The following is an 18,174-nucleotide window of genomic DNA, read 5'->3' on the forward strand; positions in this document are numbered from 1 at the left end:
ATGCCACGGCACTCTGCCCAGGGGGACAGCTTGAGGCTCCTGTCTCAAAAAAAAAAAAAAAAAATAAATCCACACAGTGATCTGCCTCTGATATCCTCAGCTAGGGTGGCACGTGTGGTGTGCAGATAGCCCCGCAGATGTTAGTTTGCAGGAGCAGTCAAGCCCGTCTCCAGGTGTGTTGGGTTGGTGGAGTGCTGCCTGGTGATCTTGTGTGGCACCCTCATTCAGGCAGTCAGGATGTCTTCACAGGAGGCCTGGGTGGAGTTGTGTTTTAGGACAGGCTACAGTTGTCACTTGGATGCTGCCTCTGCTGCAGTGACACTGTCCCCACGGTGCCCCTAATGGTCTTGGGAGTGGAAGTTCTCCGTCAGGAGCATGCTGACGTCTCTCTGCAGGAGCAGCACTGTTAGGGTAGTGTGAGGGGTGGGGCCTGTGTCTTTTCAGCCGCCACCCTGGGTGATGTCACAGGTGTGGCCAGTAAGGTGTGCTGAGGAGGTGAAGTGGGGACTTGACGACTGATGCCTGTGTCCTTTGGTTCAGTGGACAGGTTGCTGGACCCAGCCAACAGAGCCCACCTGGGTCTGGAGGAGCAGCTGAGAGAGCTGCTGGACATGCTCGACCTCACCTGTGCCATGAAGTCCAGTGGCTCACGGAGCAAGCGGGCAAAGCTGCTCAAAAAAGAAATCGCTCTTCTTCGAAGCAAGCTGAGCCAGCAGCACAGCCAGCCCCCGCCAGCTGGGTCAGGTAGTGGAAGCTTCGAAGAGGACAGTGCTCTGCTGGGGCTGGAGACGCGCGAGGAAGGTGAGCCGCCACGATGTGAGGGCCACTCGCCTGCCACCTGGTGGTGGGGGCCAAGGCACAGGCATGGGCGTCCTTGGTGGGCTGCACAATGCACAGTGCTCATGCTGTGTGTGTGGGAGAGGCGCTCAGAGGCCTGGTGCCTGACTCCCCTTGGAAAGTACGTCACAGTCTGGGCTGCCTGTGCTGTTTTTCACTTAAATAGTTTACAGAGTTTGAGGACAGGATAAAATCTTTTCTCTCAACTTGGGCCTGAAGAACTGTTTGAAAAGAGTGAGTTAGATCTTAGAGTATACTACAGAGTTAAAGGTGGCTTGCAGATAAGAGTAAGAAATATTTTTGTTGTGTGTTGTAGATGGAGGGAGAGCCTGTTAACTGTGCATATGTTACCTTATACAGCTTTTTGAAAGGGCTGTTTTAGGTCTGCCATTTAAATACTCTTCCCAGTCCCTGGAAGGGTAGAGGGACATTTAGGTGACTCCCTTGTTCTGCTGGGACCTGCAGCTCCCAGTGCCTGTCCGTGGGGGCTGCCTGTTATCAGAGTAACTGAAGACTGTTTGGGGATGGAGCTGGGGCGTATCTATATATGGGAAGTAAGCAGAGGAGGAGAAACCTGTCAGGAAACCAGAGGGGTCCAGTGTGCATCTGGGCTGGGTGGGGCTGCAGGGGACAGGTTTATGTCTAGTGAAAATTTAGTCAGAACTAAATTGAGCATGGAGAAGCTGGCAGAGAGAGATATCCACTTTGTTCTGCTCTCTTGTTTTCTAATCAGAGTTGGCATATTTCAGTTACCAAGATAGAAAGCGGCATCAGACCTACCCTACCACAGCCAGTGGGTGGTTTATAATCTCAGTTGGCCCTGTGTATCCAACCAGAGGACCAGCAAAAAAACATACATGTCACTGTTCTGTAACTTTTTTTTATAAAAACTGCCACCTCTGGAGGACATCTGTGTCTATACCTGTAGGTTTGCCTCGATCCTTGTGGACATGGCACCGTCCTTCCAGAGGCCCTGCAGGCAGCCAGTGCTGTGGGTCCTGGGACGGTGGCCTCTGATCCTCTGAATTCAGCACGACCTTCTGTCCTGTGATGCCTCCTTTTTGTCCTGTTAGGGAACTAGAACTAGGACTGTGAAGTTTTTGTTTCTTCACTAGAACGGTGAAGTTTTTTTTTTTTTTTTAACAGTTTTAGAAATTTACCTATTGTGCACACAGCTAAGAATTCTTCATGTTCCCTTTTTTCACCCATTTTTTATACCCATTTTTCTTGCAGTCTCATGAGTCTTTTGTTCAGGTCACCTTAGTGTAAGAGCCAGACTCTGATCCAGACCATCTCTTTTGGGTAATCTAAACTGTGGTAAGTCTGTAGAACCAAGGCTTTATTTTCCAACATGGAGCGTTTGCCTTCTCTGTAATGAGCTTCTGTCACCAGCCCTGGCAGCCGCCTCTGCCCGTGCAGGTTCCCGTGTGTCTTATGGGAGGAGCATTTGCTTGCATGGCAGTCAGGCCTAGCTGGGATTGAGGGCTGCCCCACTTCGTGCCTTGGGGGTTCGCATAGGTCTGTTGCAGGGTCCTCTTCCCACCTCCAGAGCCAGTCCTGTGGCCTCTTGTGGTCCTGGCCTGGCGGTCTTCAGGCAGATGGTGCTCAGCTCGTGTATTGCTTACCTGGGAAAGTGAGCACCTCCCACATGCCCCTGACCTTCTTTGCTGCAGAGCAGGCAGTTCCTCATTTTCAGTGGCTGCCTCCACCACCCTGGGTGCATGGGCTGAGGACCTGCATGGGGCTGCCTGGCCCCTGGGCAGGTGGGGCTCCTCGTTCCCTCACTTTGGGCAGGAATCACGGGGTCCTTCGGAGACTGCTACTCTGGGGTCATTTTAAAGAAAGCGCAGAGGGAAGTGTGGGCAGAAGGTGGCTAGGAGGCACTTGTGTACACTGGTTTGAAATGGCTTTATGAATAGGGTCTTTTCTTTCAGCTGATGGAAAAAAAGGCTAAAGGCCTCTCTGGAGGGGGGTAGAAATGGCAGGTCCCCTTAAAGAAGGGTTGGAATCTGCAGAGGGAGCCCGGCCCAGTACAGACAGCCACACACATATTCACAGCTTGATGTAGACGTATCAACTCATGACGCTTATCATGGGACAAAACCTGAGAATTTAAAAGATATTTCAGCATGTTCTCCTGAATGATAAGGCCCCTCTTGATTTCTTAAATATGACTACAATGTTGCCATACCAAAAAAGTCATAATTCTTAGCTAGGCATTGTGGCAGGTACCTGTAGTCCCAGCTACTCGGGAGGCTGAGGGAAGAGAATTGCTTGAGCCCAGGAGTTAGAGGTTGCTGTGACCTGTGACACGACAGCACTGTAGCCAGGGTAACTGCTTGAGACTTTGTCTCAAAAAAAAAAGAAAAACTTCGTTAATTCCTTAATATCCAATACCTAGTCTCCCTTAGTTATATCTACTGATACTCATGTGGCACTGATGTTTCCATCTGAGGCCGGAGTGTCTGAAGGAGGAATGTCCCCTGTGCTGCTGGGTGGCAGTGGCTCCCCTGTCTCAGGCCCTTGAGGGCTGTGCTGTGATCGTGACTCAGTCTGTTGAGTGTGAGGGTTCAGGCGCTCGTGTCCTCTGGCTCCTTTGCAGACCTCCCACTGAAATGAGCACAGGGATGAGGGCAGAGTTGAATTAGAATTTGCTGATGGGAGTTGCCGAGTCTGTGTGCTTCATGCCTGGTCTGCCCTGCTGCATCCCTGTGGCTTCAGTTGAGCCATGGGCTGCAGATCCTGAAGGCAGGTGTCTGGGAGCCGAGTTTGCACGGTGTAATGGTGAGTGGGGCTTGCATTCCGTGTTGTAGAGATCTCAGGTCAGGGCTCCCGAGCGTGCACGTTGGTACGTGCAGCCTCCCAGGGCCGAGTTGCGCAGGCACACTGCCATTGCGGTTTGGCTCTAGAATGTGCAGTGTCTGTGGCTTTTTCCTGTCAGAAATGCAGGAAGGAAGTGCTAGGCAGGGATGTTCTTGGGCAGGGGGTTGCCCGTCTTGTGCTGAGTGTTTGCAGTTGTAATGTTGTGATTTCCCAAAGCATTTCCTGGCTGTGGCATGGAGGTGTTTGACTGGCATGGTGGGTGATGTCCAGGTGTATGAAGTGCAGACTCCCACACCTGGGCCTTCAGTTCTTGCCCGGTGGCTGGCGTAGATTAGGCACCCTGTGTGGGAGACACTCTGGTTAACCTTTCTACTGCTTGTAGAATGTGACAAATACCAGTGGGTGGAATTCTAGGATGCCGGCTTTATATTTGCAAGGTGTGAGATTGTTGTAGAAGTTAACTGAGCTTCTCTCACATGGAGTTGGTACAGTGTAGAATGGTCAGCAGGCCGTGGGCTTCTTAAAGGACTTTCACACTTGTATGCTCACGTCCAATCGATTTCTACTCAAGGGGCAGCATTGGCAGCTGCTCTGAGGGTGAGGGCACTGGTGAGACCAGGTCACAGGGAGCTGTGAGGCACAGCTACCCTTTTTTCTCATTTCGTGGGTAAGGAAATTGAGAGGCAGGGAGGTTCACTGGCCTATGTTTGGGCTCAGAGTGGTGGGGGTCAGTTTGCACCTGGATGTGTATCTGAGTGTCCTCTGTCGTTGATCACTGCCCTTCTGTGTGTATTCTGTCAGCCCATGTGAGCGTGTCCTGTGAAGCTCAGGCCAGGCTGGGGCCTGCTCTGCACTGAGCATGCAGACACGAGCGGGGCCTGGCTCATGGTAGGGATATGGCTTGGGACCATGGGCCAGGCCAAGGCCAGGGCGGAGCACAGGGCAGGATGGATGTGGCTGTGCTTGGCGGAGGCAGCTCCAGGGTCCACTCCCTATTAAACAGTGTGGTCAGGCAATCCTCATGGGGCCAAGGTGGCTGGGGGTCTGGCATGGATATCTTAGTTGGGCCAAGGGCTTGAGGAGGGAGGGGCATGGAGGCCTGTATGGTGGCTCTGAGGGTTGGACCAGAGGTGGGTCTCACATTCCCTAGCTTTGGAGAGGTGGGCTGGAGGTAGCCTGTGGAAAGCCTGGCTGGGAGGGCCTCTGTCAGGGTTTATCTTCTGTTGACCTCCAGGCCTGGCCACACAGGCCCGCACAGCTTGCAGTTGGCATTTCAGTACAAGGTCAGGGCAAAGAGGAGGAGGAGTAGGAAGAGGCAGGGAGTGAGTGAGGCCTGCCCAGTCCCGTGGCCCCAGCCTTGTGCCCCCAGACACCTGCACCTGAGACTGCGGGGAAGTGCTGAGGCTTCTGCTGCTCATCTGTCGGGCCAGAGTGGCTCATGGTTCCTGGCAGCTTGATTTCCATCCAGTCAGTGCCACTGTGTTACCTGTGAATACTGCCTTAAGCCTGGCGGGGAGTTCCAGCAGAATGGGTGGGGAGAATTTCCATCCCCAGAACCACTGGACTCAGAGTTTCTACCTCACAGGTGTGCCTCTGTGCATCTGTTTATATGCCAGATAAGTTTGTTTTCTCTCTAAAACATTTTCATAGAAGATATTTTTAAACAAAAGCCTTTTTGTAGGGGTAACACTTCCCCGTGGTCCCTGGGTCCCTGTGAGGCTCACTAGGCCCTGGAGCAGGTGCAGGAGGTACCAATTAGCTCGCAGCCCACGCCAGGCAGCCTGTTTGGGGAGGACTTTTTTTTGTCTGATTCTTAAAACATTTCTCTGAGTTAATCCAATGGCTCAGAGACATAGATGGAGCTTTTAAGTGGTATAGCACTTCATTTTCAAAATGATTTTTTTGGATTAAAATATTAACATTATGTATTTCAAACCATTTTTGGAAAATTTGCAAGTTTAATAAAAGCTATACCAGGGATAATGTATACTATTTAGGTTACTTAAATTGTTGCTCTCGGTTCTGCATTACACTTCCGGTGTTGTAAAATCAGCCTTTCTTGGAAGGCAATGTCAGTGCCCAGCCTGGCCCACGGAGCCGCCCCCACCTTCACCGATGCCCTGTGCGGCCCTGCACTCTGCTCCACACGCTCCTCAGCCTTCTCATTGTGTATTGGTAATTTTAAAAAACCTGATGTAAAGAGATTAAAATTATCTTCCAAAGACTGGTTTTACTTTTGAAGTCAGATTTAACAGGAAGAGCTCTTGCTGCAGCGTGTGGAGCCACAGTGTAGGCATCCGCGTGCTGTGACGTTGGAGGGGAAGTTCTGCTGTCTTTCTGGAGAATCAGTCGTTCATGGCCACTTAGCACTCCTGTTTTCTTTTTTTTGCTGTCGACTTAGAAAAGCCTGACCTGAAATCAGGTTTAATGTTTGTCTCCTTTTGTTTGCTAATATTGTGGTCCAGGCAATGCTAGTTTAAGGCCCCTTAGTTTTGTGAAGTAATTTTTCCTTCTTCAAGGTAAGTGAATTGTTGATTATAGAAATTGTCATGAACTTGAATGATGTGTTTGCTGTTGGCATATGTGGAATAATCGTTCACAATTTTTTGCAGAAAGTGTGTGTTGGGCACCTGCACCCAGGGTGCCAGGCTCACGCCTTTGGCCCTAGGGAGGCCACACAGTGTGGCCCAGGCCCCTGGGCTGCTCCCTGTGTAGCAGACAGTAATTTGTGATGTTTTGTTTCCTTAATTGAATTAGTATTTTGGTGGACTTCACATTTGTAGTAAGTTTTATAATAGATATTATAATCTTCAGTTTTCAAAAATCACTTTATTTATAATTTTTTCAGGAGATAAATCTCCCCCTAAACTTGAACCATCAGATGCATTACCTCTTCCTTCAAACTCGGAGACTAATTCAGAACCACCAACCCTCAAACCAGTAGAACTCAACCCAGAGCAGAGTAAACTATTCAAAAGAGTCACATTTGATAATGAATCACATAGCACGTGCACTCAGAGCGCACTGGTAAGCGGACACCCTCCAGAGCCCACCCGCGCCAGTAGTGGCGATGTGCCGGCGGCGGCGGCCTCCGCGGTGGCGGAGCCATCAAGCGATGTAAACAGACGCACTTCTGTTCTCTTCTGCAAATCGAAAAGTGTAAGCCCCCCAAAGTCTGCCAAGAACACTGAAACCCAGCCAACTTCTCCTCAGCTAGGGACCAAAACCTTTTTGTCTGTAGTCCTTCCGAGGTTGGAGACTCTTCTGCAGCCAAGGAAAAGGTCGCGGAGCACATGTGGAGACTCCGAGGTGGAGGAGGAGTCCCCGGGAAAGCGCCTGGACACAGGTAAATGTCACGGGCGGCCGGCCGAGAGCCCTCGCAACTATCCTGAGACGCGTTCTGCCCTCCAGGGAGCTCAGCGTGAAGTGTGTGAGGTGCTGAGCTTGTGTTTCTGCAGCGTTCTCTTGATTTCCAGAGAAGACGACGGTGCACTTTTCCTTTCTGACCCCTGGACCATGCGTCTGAGGCTATGCCCTCATGGGGGGTGGGGGCACCTGCCCCACTGGCTGCGTGGCCTCTGGGGGTTGCTGCAAAGCCATGGGTCTGAGGTCCTCTCTGCTTTTGCCCCATCCACCCTTCCCCTCTGGTTTTTCTTAACACCAGAGCAACTCCAGTTTAGTTACTGACCGGTCATCTTGACCATGGCACATGCCGCGGGGTGAACTCTCTTTCCTGGGACTTTGAGTTTGACCTGGGTTTCCCAGCCCTTGGAGACGGTCTGTCTCTGTGCAAATGCAGCACTCTATAGTTGATTTAAACATTTTAATATTTCCTCACTGTTTTATGTGGCTATTAAGTGCATAGATGGTGAATTCTTACCTGCTGAAGCAGAACTTAAATGTGATTCTCATTTATCACTAAGCTTTGTAACTTAAGTCTTTTGAAGTAATTCACCAGGACGTTGCCATGTATGTTGTGTCCGTGGTGTTTTTGAGAGACTGCTGTGCTGGGAGGACGCTTTGCGGCCTCTGTCCCTAACCCTTCAGGTGGAAGCCAGGAGAGCTCTTGTGTTCTGGAGGAGGAGGATGGGCTCAGCAGTGACTGACTGTGCCTCTACATGGGGCCGGGTTAGACCTCCAGCTGCTCCTCTACACGGGCAGCCCATTCATCCTTCTGCTCTCTATCCCAGGTCTGTCTTCTGTGTGCAAGACCTAGAGGAGGAGAGGGCCTTCCCTTGTGGCTGCTGGGGTAGCTCACACATCTTAGCACTGAGAAATAGGTGGGGTGCTGCTGGGTTTTCTGGGGTGGAGTGTGCCCTTGTGTCCTGGAGCCTGCACACCAGGCCAGTAGAGCGAGGTGGTCAAGCCCGTGAGACTCTAGATGGCCCCTCGCAGCTCCTCTGTCTGTCTCTCGCCTGTGACATCCTGAGAAGGAGACTAAACCCCATTAGGTCTTTATGAGGGTGGACGTTACCTGCAATTGCCAATAAATAGGTTGTGCCTTTTGTTAAAGTAATTTCTTACGAGTTTCACTTCAATTTGTGTGAAAACTTTGACATAAATTATTATTTTTTTTTGAGACAAGAGTCTACTATGTCGCCCTCAATAGAATGCTGTGGTATCACAGCTGACAGCAACCTTAAACTCTTGAGCTTAAGTGATTCTCTTGCCTCTGGAGTAGCTGGGACTATAGGTGCCCGCCACAAAGCCTGGCTGGTTTTTGGTTGCAGTTATCATTGTTTAGCAGGCCCAGACCAGGCTTGAACCTGCTAGCTTTGGTGTTTGCGGCCGGTGCCCTACTCACTGAGCTATGGGCACCATGCCAATATAAGTTATTTTTTGAGATAGTCTCATACTGTCACCCTTGATAGAGTGTCATCATATCAGAGCTCATAGCAACATCAAACTCTTGGGCTCAGGTGAGGAGTTAGGACTGTAGGCCTCCTGAGTAGCAGCATTATAGGTTCTTACCACAATGCCTGGCTGGTTTTTCTGTTTTTTTTTTTTTTTTGAGACAGGAGCCTCAACCTGTCCCCCTGGGTAGAGTGCCATGGCATCACAGCTCATAGCAACCTCCAACTCCTGGGCTCAAGCGAGTCTCCTGCCTCAGCCTTCCGAGTAGCTGGGACCACAGGCGCCCCGCCACAGCGCCCAGCTATTTTCTGGTTGCAGCCGTCATTGTTGTTTGGCGGGCCTGGGCTGGATTCGATCCCGCCACCTTGTATGTACTTGGCTGGCGCCTTAGCCACTTGAGCTATAGGCACCGAGCCAGTTTTTCTATTTTTTGAGGAGATGAGATCTTACTTTGCTCAGGCTGGTCTCGAACTCCTGACCTCAGACAGTCTTCCCGCCTTGGCCTCCCAGAGTGCTAGAATCATAGCACCGTGCATGGCCCCACACATAAATTCATAAATTCATTTTTTAGACATTTTCTACCCATAGAATTTTATCTTGATGAATTGATAATTATAAAATAATTTGAAACTTTTTTTTTTGTTTCTAAGTAATAGTTTCTAAGCTATTTAAATGTCTCAGGATATAAATACAGAAAAATACAGATGGATTGAATTTGTATCAGAACTTGGAAATTTCTCTTAACTATACTTTGGCAGGGTATGGTTACTCACACCTGTAATCTAGACCCCCATCTCTACAAAAAATAGAAAAACTATCTGGGGGTGTGGCGGGTGCCTGTAGTCCCAGTTACTCAGGAATCCGAGGCAGTAGGGTCGCTTGAGCTCTGGCATTTGAGGCTGAGCTGCAGTAAGTTATGATTAGACCACTGCACTCCAGCCTGGGCAACAGAGCAAGACCCTGTCTAGAAAGAAAACAAAACTAGACTTTTGCCTCTTAGCCATGTTTAGTGGAGAACTCTTTCACCTGGTTTAACTGGTTTAAAAGCTCACTGAAATCTTGGGTATGTCCTGGGAGGAGTTTTGGCACAGGTCACCCTGGCCGACAGGGGCTCCTGGTCTTGGTGTCCATTCTACCTGCAGAGCGTGGGGTCCGGGTGCAGATGCTTCCTCCAGGTTCACACCTGCCTACAGCACTGTGTATGGTGCTGCGTGTCAAGGCTCCAGGGAGGACTGGTTTCTGCAGCACAGGCCTACTGCCCTGCTTTCAGTGCTCATCTGGTGACTGTCCCCAGGTGGCTCCATGGAGCCTTTGCCCTCTGTGGGTCTCCAGCCTGGCTGTGGTTTTCCTGCCACTTTAGAAGCTGCTCAGACTTGTTCATCAGAGGTCCCTTGTGGGAATCACATGTCCCCTTGCTTTTATTTTTCCACATCTGAGTGGAATGTCTGCAGGTTTTCAGGGGCAGCAGTGAGCCCTCCAGCAGCCCTGCCATGACCTTCCGGAGTGTGATCCGTGCGTCTCTAGCCGCGTGTCTGTGTCCTACCACCCTGACTGAAATGGGGATTTCTGCTTTCTTATTCCAGAGTGGCAGTAGATTTCAGTGGACGCATGATGACCCCTAAGCACTCTGCTGAGCAGCCAAGAGCCTTCGCGGCGCGAGGCGTCTGCTGCTGTCTGCTCAGCTGGGCGTGCCTGTGTGGCCAGCCCCGCGTCCGCGTCTGCTCTGGCTCCGCCTTCACCCGACCTGGCGCTCTCTGCCTGCCTGGGATCTCTTACTCCACGTTGCAATTCTTCTGTCTGAGGACTTGAAGTATTCGGACTTCTGAGTCTTTTCCAGACTCCATCCGTGTGCTCTGAACTTGAGGGTGTTCTCTGGTGCTCTCCGGGACACCACAGGTCCCTGTTAGGTTAAGAGCAGACCCACTGCTTCTCCGACGTCTTGCCTGTGGGCCAGGCGTGTGTGCGGCAGGCCACAATTGTGGTGGTGACGTGGATGTCCCCTTGCAGCCAGACCTGGCTCATAGCTGCCCCTTCTGTGGCTACTCTTTGTGTCCAGCGAGAGCCGTCAGCCCAGCACCAGGGGCTCCTTCCTCTTCCGAGCCTTTGCTGCGAGGCGCTCACCGTGCATGTGATGGGGCGTGGGCCAGCCAGGCTTCAGGGCTGAGGCCAACCTGCTTCTGCCCTTTCATTCAGACGAAGGGCCTTTCACTGGTCTCTAGGCTCTCCCTTCACTGGTGTGCTGGGATCCTAGTTACTTTCTTTTCCTTCAACGTGGACTGGAGCTCTGCTGAGCGGCTGTCTTGGGAGGCAGAGAGATCACTTCATTGTGCATCTTAATTCTCACGGCTCACATTGGGACCATCGGTGCCGACATCCTCTAAATTAAAACCAGACACCAGCCCTTGGAGGGCATCTCTGTCCCCACCCAGCCCACCCCCTAAGTCAGAGTCCTCCTCGAGCTGGCTGGAGATTTCATTCTAGGCTTCTGCCTCCCCTGTGTGGATAGTCAGCTGAGGACGTGGCAGGGACCCCTGTGCTGTGGTCCGAGAGCCTGCCGTGGCATAGACATTACCAGCACACAGTGCTCTTGAGTCTACCCCAAGTGTGCACAGAGCTGGCCTGCAGTGGCCGGTGGTTCCCGCTGGGGCAGACAGCCCTCACTCAGGGACCCAGGCGCCGCTGAAGATGTGGCCCCACAGCCGCTGCCGCCTCGGCCGTTAGCGCCTCACTCTCGGTGTCCCTGACTTCCCATCGCCTGTTGCTTCTCCTCCCTACATGCCCTCCTGACAGTCGCCAGTGGATTATCCAGCAGTGCTGACATGTGTCTCTCACTGGCCACCAAATGCTTTCCGTGGTCACCTCAAGTCCTGCTGTGGGGATGGGAATCCTGCTTCATGGGATTGGGTGGCATCTGGCCAGGGCCTTCAGCTGGTGGTGTAGGGGTCCTTATGTGCTGTGTTGTTACTGAAAAGTTGGAAAATGCACCAGAAACACTATATTTTTGGCAATAGTAGCACAGTATCCTCTGAGCAGAAGATAATGGGCACCAGCTTTCCCGCCATGTGGAGGAGTCTGAGTCGAGTCACCAGCCCCCTGTGAGCCTGTGATGTACGTGCTGGCAACAGGCAGGAGAGCTTGTGTCTGCATTGTGTGGCCGAGCCCGCGTGTGTCCCTGCCTTTAGGCATCATGGTGGCCCTTGGGCCTGTGGAGGAGGGAGCCAGCCTGCCCTGCCCCTGATGAAGGCCTGTTCTCCTGCAGGGGCACCTGGAGGACCTTTGGCACTCACCCAGTGGCCGCAGTGGCAGGAATGAGCTGTTTGGCATGGTTCCTAGCCACGTTGGCCCACAGACCCTGGTGCCGTGGAAAACCCTGGCTGGTGGGAGAACCCTTGGGGGCCGCCAGGGTCATCAGCTTGGTGGGCAGAGGAGGACATGTAGGTGCCCATTTGGGCCTTGCTCTGCCTCCCAGGAGGTTGTGAAGGTCGAGCTGTGGCTTTCTGGCCCGTGGCTCTCTGGGAGGTGCAGCTGTGGGTGGGAAGGCCCCTCTCTCCTGTTCACAGTGGCTTCACTTTAAACATTTACAAAACACCTCATGTTGAAGCAGTTTGCTGAACACACTCCCCTGCTGTATACATGACTTAAAGGAGTGGGCCCAGTATGAGCACCTGCTGTTTGCTGTGCCCTGTGGATGCCCATCGGCAGTGTTGTCATTCTGTGCCTGACCTGGACGCTGACATGGGCTCCAGAACCTTCTGTGCTGAGTATCCTATAAGATGTCTCAGGGTTGCTGAGGGTGGGGGCCCTGCTGAGCTGCACCAGCATCAGTGCTTCGAGAAGGCACTGAAGGTGGGGCAGGGGTCTGCAGTGGAGGTGGGGCTAAGGGCGTCTGGGCTCTGTGGGTGGCTGAGCTGTGTCATCCTGCCGTTCCCACATGGCTTTGTGCTTTGTAGGCTCAGCCGCCAGGCCTCTCGGGGTGTGCCCAGGGCCTAGCTTAGCTGCTTGCTGTCTCTTGCACCGAGACCTGGAGGCCAACCAGGGGCCCTTCCTGGTCAGTGCATCCTTCTCCCTTTCCCCAAACGTCCCAGTGAGGCCCAGGCAGCTCCGCCTCTGTCCCCTGTCATGGTCTTGGTTGGTTGAGTCTGAGGCTTGTCTGTACCGCTGGTGCCCGGGGTGACGTGTGAGAGACTGTCCGAGCACACTGTGAGTTGTCCCTCTTGGTGTTACGTGTCCTCTTATTACGTGTTTGGGGACAGTCAGGGTGGGCCTGCAGTGTTCTCAGAATTCAGGACTCACCTTTTGTCTTCTTTCTGCTTCCTCAAGGTCAGTTCAGGGCCAGGCTTCAGGCTGCCCTTCTGGCATGGCTGTGGGTGTCACACATGTGGCTTTGCCATGCTAGGGCTGCAGGTGCCCAGTCGGCTGTGGGAGCTCTCACCGCTGCTGTTGGGCTCAGGTGCTTGGCCTTAGGCTGGCCCTTCTGGTGGGTTTCATGAAGGGGTGTGCTGGTCTCCGCCCATGTGGCCTCAGCTCAGGCCCTGGTGGTGGCACCTGGGCCTGGGCCTATCTTCTCCACTCCTGGGGAGCCACAAGGTGCTGTGGGCACAGCGGACACCTGGCTGTGGAGCGTGGCCTGTTGAAGCGTCGGGTTCTCTCTCAGGCTCGGACTCTGTGGCTAGGGGTCCTTGTGTGCTGATAATGTGGGGTTCTGGCTGCCCTCTCTTATGTCCGGAGGCTTCTCCCTTTGCATGGCAGTGGCCTCAAAGTCTTGAAGGCTGGACGTTGGTGGTGATGGTGGCTGCTCATTCAGGAGCCATATCGCCAGGCCCTGCGTAGCCTGTGCAGCCCCATGATGGCAGAGGGCTCTGGCTTGAAGGCCCTTCTCTCAGACCCACATCTGGGGCACTGGGTTCTGTCTGCCTGCTTGTCCATCCCAGTTGGGTGGGCTGTCTCTGATGTTCTTGACTGGGGGAATGACAGGTCTCTGCTCCTCAGGGGTCCCCAGCACGGCACTTTTACCCTCCTGAGACCCTTGGGGGCTTGAGTGTGAGGGGTCTAACCTTCGACCCCTAACCAGCTGTCCCATCCTCTGCTAGGAATATTGCCTGGTGGAGAAGCCAGCTTGCCCCAGTCCTCACCCCTACATGGGTTTTGAGGGCCTGCTTTTTAAAAGGAAGTCATAAAGATGCTTTCAAATGTCCAAATGCCAAAAATGATTCTAATACCCCCAAATACCTATAGTTACTACTTATAAATATGAATATACTTAAATAATACATAAAATACCCAGCATCTCTTAAAGTTCATAGTTAAGTGTTAAGTCCAGCAGAAATGCAGCAATATGTCCAATGAATCTGCTTAAGGAAAATGTCTCGGGCCCGTTCAGGGCTCAGCAGAGTTGGTTCAGCCTCTTCATTTTCACTTCTCAGCTCTGTCAAGGGCGATCTCCTGCCTTTTCCTGAGAGTAAGGCATATTAACCGAGAGAATGGGAGGGGGTCTGAGGCAGATGGGAAGCCCTGTAAGTCAAGCCCTGTAAGCCCCTCACTCCAAAAAACATTTCCAGCCAGTCGAAGGCCCAGGGTGTGTCTTGCTGTAATCTCACCTGAGAGCAGCCACCACACACCACCTGGGCAGGACAGTGATACCTATCTCTAAAAATAGCCAGGCGTTGTGGCAGGCGCCTGTAGTCCCAGCTACTCGAGAGGCTGAGGCAAGAGAATCACCTAGGCCCAGGACTTGGAGGTTGCCGTGAGCTGTGTGATGCCATGGCACTCTAGCGAGGGTGATAAAGTGAGACTCTATCTCTACAAAACAAAAAACAACAAACAAATAAAAAACAACTAAAAATGCTTTATTTACAAACTTACAGCACATTTTCCTTTGGAAATAAGTTTTTTAAATTGAATTTTTAAAGATCAGGTAGGCAGGAGAAAAGGATTATTTTGGGTGGAAAATATGGATACTGCGTCTAGCTCTCACACTTAGGGGGTCGAGGTGGGAGTCAGGCAGGGCCGCTGCTCAGATGCAGGTGATGGACACTGATTTGCATCAGCAGTTCTGAGGTTTATGTTAACAACTGTCTTTTGTAACAAGGTTTTTCTTTTCTTTTCTTTTCTTTTTTTTTTTTAAGTTAATTTGCTACTTGAAGCTGTGCTCATGTGATTATGTCTTTGTCCTGGAGTTCCAAGGGGTCTTGGCCAGGTGTGGCTGGTTCCCAACATGGATGGGTGGCCTTGGCTGTGCGCTCACATCAGGGCCTGATCTTGTCTGGGGGCAGCTCAGGGGCCCCCACTGCTTCACTCCGTGGACCCCATTTCAAGATCGGCGCTTGTTAAGAAGAGCATCTTTAGATGGTGCTCAGTGAACTGTGACTCGAGTTCACCATGATTCGTTAAGTCTGTTCCATTTAACACTTAACTTCTGTGTTCACTGTGCTTTGAGGACTCAGCGAGGTGCTCAGGGACCCCGGGGGTAGAAGGCAAGAGGCTGCATCTCAGTGCGTGTCGTGTTCATGAGTCACCGTCCATGTGTAGCAGTGAAACCAGGTCTGCCGCACGATGAGCTCAGGGCCTGCCCGCCTGTGTTCCAGGTCTCACCAATGGCTTTGGGGGTGTGCGGAGCGAGCAGGAGCCGGACAGTGGCCCCTCAAGGAAAGCTGCGCCCCGTCGGCGCTGCGCCTCTGAGTCCAGCATCTCCTCCAGCAGCAGCCCGCTCTGTGACTCCAGGTGGGCACCGGCAGCTCCCAGGACAGTGCGGCCTGGTGGTGTGTGTGTGCATGTGTGCTGGGGATACTTCCCATGTTATATACTCATCTGCTGAATAGTTTGGCCAGAAGTGGGGGGAAAATGTACATGAAAGATGAAGATTTTGGTTGTTTTTTGAGACAGGGTCTTACTCTGCACCCTAGCTAAAGTTGCTATGAGCCCACAGCAACCTCAAACTCTTGGGCTCAAACGATTCACCTTGTCACAGCCTTGTGAGTAGCTGAGACTATAGGAATCTACCAGCACACCCAGCTGGTTTTTCTGTTTTTAGCAGAGACAAGGTCTCACTCTTGGTCAGGCTGGTCTTAAAATTGTGAGCACAAGCAGTCCACCCTCCTCAGTCTCCCCGAGTGCTGGGGTTATAGGTGTGAGGCGCTGCACCTGCTTAGCATTTGTTTATTTGTCTGTCTATAAAAATGAACCCTTATCTATTTTGGGATAGGGCCTTGCTCTGTACCCAGGCTGGGGTGCATTAGGACCACTGCAGCTCATTGTGGCCTGGAGCTGTTGGCTTCAGGCCACCCTCCTGCCTCAGCCTCCCAAAGTGTTGGGATCCTACCGTGCCCGGCTGCACACATGGTTTTACAATCTACAGTTAAATTCACACTTTGTCACATGGTTTTACAATCTATAGTTAAATTCACACTTTGTCTTTTCCTCCGAGAGTCTTGTCTTTAGCAGATGGCAGTGAGCTCAGACCTCCTATGGCAGGCCTTGCCCATGGCCCCCGGCCCCTGGCCCATGGGGTTGTTAGGGTTATAGGCAGGACCTGTGTGGCCCGTGGACGTTGGCTGGGTTTGGGGGAGGCCTTTGGCAGCAGGGCTCCCGTTGCCAGCCCTGACGGGGCCTCTACTTGACTCTGCCTCCCTGCAGCTTTAGTGTACCCAAGTGTGGGCGGGGCAAGCCTGCCCTGGTGCGCAGGCATACGCTGGAGGACCGCAGCGAGCTGATATCCTGCATCGAGAATGGGAACTACGCCAAGGCAGCCAGGATCGCTGCGGGTGAGTCCTGGCGTCCTTTGGGGTCTGTGTCTGCACCTGGCCCTGAGTGGGGAGGGGTGGTGTCATCCCTTGGGGGCCGTGCAGGCCCAGTGAGGAGGGCAGTGCTGACTCCCCCGCATCTGCCTCTGCTATGGGATGCTTAACTGTGTTCAACTCCTGCCCAGCAGTCGCTGCGGAGGCCACCCGGGAATGTGTAGGGCCTTCGTCATTGGTAGCTACTTGTGTCCCTGCTGGGTGGTGGGTCCCTGGCTTTAGGCCCTGGGGACAGGGAATAACACTCTGGCCTGGTGTTGGCTGGGCTGTTCCTGCCAGGACTGGTCAGTACTGGGAACAGAAGTCCCAGGACTTACCTAGATATTGGGGGGTCCCTGTGTGGCTGTCTCTGTGGAAGGCAGCTGTGCTTTGAGGGGGGACCTCAGGGCAGGAACCCCAAGGTTGGGAGGGATGGCAGGGAGCCTGGTGTGGGGTAAGGGCAGGCCACGCGGGTAGCAGCAGGGACAGGCTGACTGATAAGGATCCTTGAGTGAAGTCCATGGTCTGTGTGGGGCTGGGGTACCCCAGCCACTCTGGACTCGGTGGCCTCCACAATGGAGAGTTGTGGCCTGCAGGGGTGCTGTGGTTGGCAGGTGGGCTGAGAGCCAGGGCGGGGGAAGGGCTGGTGGCCGCTCTTTGAAGGGAGCCAGGACTTCAGTTTTGAATTTGGGTTATAGGTCCTTGGAGTGAGGGGGCTCAGGAGGGGGAAGCCTTCCAGCTGGGGAGGGTTTGGGGTTCTGTGGGTCAGTGGGTGGTGAGGGAACCTCTCAGCCTGCAGGGTCGGTGAGGGCTGCACTGGACCCCTATGGAAGGGCAACAGGGCACTGTCAGCCCCCCGCTCCTGGCCTTCGGGTGGGTGCACAGGTGGCCGCCCTCCCCTGGCCAAGCAGGGCCTTGGGCAGTGTTTGGCTCTGCTGCTGACCACCCGCTTCCTTCCTCAGAGGTGGGTCAGAGTGGCATGTGGATTTCCACCGACGCGGCGGCCTCCGTGCTGGAGCCCCTGAAGGTGGTGTGGGCCAAGTGCAGCGGCTACCCCTCCTACCCCGCCCTGGTGAGTGGGTGCCTGGTCTGTGGCTCCTGGGCTGGAGACATCTTCCCACTGGCCTGAACCTGCCCTGGGGGGCTGTGTCTGCTGTGCAGTTGCGGGGCAGCAGACATGGTGTGCTGGGTGCAGCTCTGGCATGAGCGTGCACCTGTGACCTGGGCATGTTTTTTCTGGACAGATCATTGACCCCAAGATGCCACGAGTGCCTGGCCACCACAATGGCGTCACCATCCCAGCCCCGCCCCTGGACGTGCTGAAGATCGGGGAGCACATGCAGACCAAGTCCGACGAGAAGCTGTTCCTTGTTCTGTTTTTTGATAATAAGAGAAGCTGGTGAGTGGAGGCTGGACCCGGGCTGTGGGTGCTGGGCCTGTACACAGTGTGGGGCTGCGGCCAGCCCGTAGGCGCTGCTGCAAAGCCTGTGTGACCAGCAGCCATGCTGCTGCTGGTCCTCTCTGGGCCCTGCTGCTGGCCTGGCCCTGTCCCTCTCCCTGCCCTTTACCATGTGCACAGAGCACCTGCCCTGGTACCAGCTCAAGTTGCCTTCTCTCCACCTAGCCCTGCCCAGATGCCCCAGGACAAACTCTCCCTGTAGGGAAGGCTTTTGTCTTGAGCACAGGGGACCCTGATATACCACAGTTCTGACCCAAGCCTGTCTGGGGGCAGGGCAGAAGCTACAGCCTATGTTGCTCAGCAGGAATGGTCTGCTGCAGTGGGGTCTCTTCTGCGTGGCCCCCAGGGTGCTGCCTACAGAGCTCATGGACCCCAGAGCAGCTGCCCCAAATTCAGCCTGTTTGCCTGGTGCTCTGAGGGGCCGGGGGG

General features: G+C 53.4%; 1 protein-coding gene across 6 annotated transcripts in view; it reads left to right on the forward strand.

Annotated features, from left to right (window-relative positions):
• BRD1 (bromodomain containing 1) overlaps positions 1-18,174 on the forward strand; it is a 57,032-nt gene that overhangs the window by 37,135 nt on the left and 1,723 nt on the right. The window contains exons 7-13 of one of the 6 annotated variants that reach the window (XR_001160994.2): positions 541-801; positions 6,509-6,819; positions 6,902-7,006; positions 15,099-15,234; positions 16,147-16,274; positions 17,249-17,358; positions 17,531-17,685. Coding sequence is in view for 5 of the 6 variants with exons in the window: in XM_003783100.3 (XP_003783148.1) it covers positions 541-801; positions 6,509-7,006; positions 15,099-15,234; positions 16,147-16,274; positions 17,249-17,358; positions 17,531-17,685 (1,288 nt within the window). In the remaining variant the exon portion in view is untranslated. Of the gene's footprint in view, positions 1-540; positions 802-6,508; positions 7,007-10,097; positions 10,572-15,098; positions 15,235-16,146; positions 16,275-17,248; positions 17,359-17,530; positions 17,686-18,174 lie in introns of those variants that run through there. The other 5 variants (XM_003783100.3, XM_023509288.1, XM_012801255.2 and 2 more) reach the window with 5 other exon arrangements.

Source organism: Otolemur garnettii, unplaced genomic scaffold, assembly GCF_000181295.1.
Source record: "Otolemur garnettii isolate 467f Iridium unplaced genomic scaffold, OtoGar3 scaffold00007, whole genome shotgun sequence".
Lineage (NCBI taxonomy): Eukaryota > Metazoa > Chordata > Mammalia > Primates > Galagidae > Otolemur > Otolemur garnettii.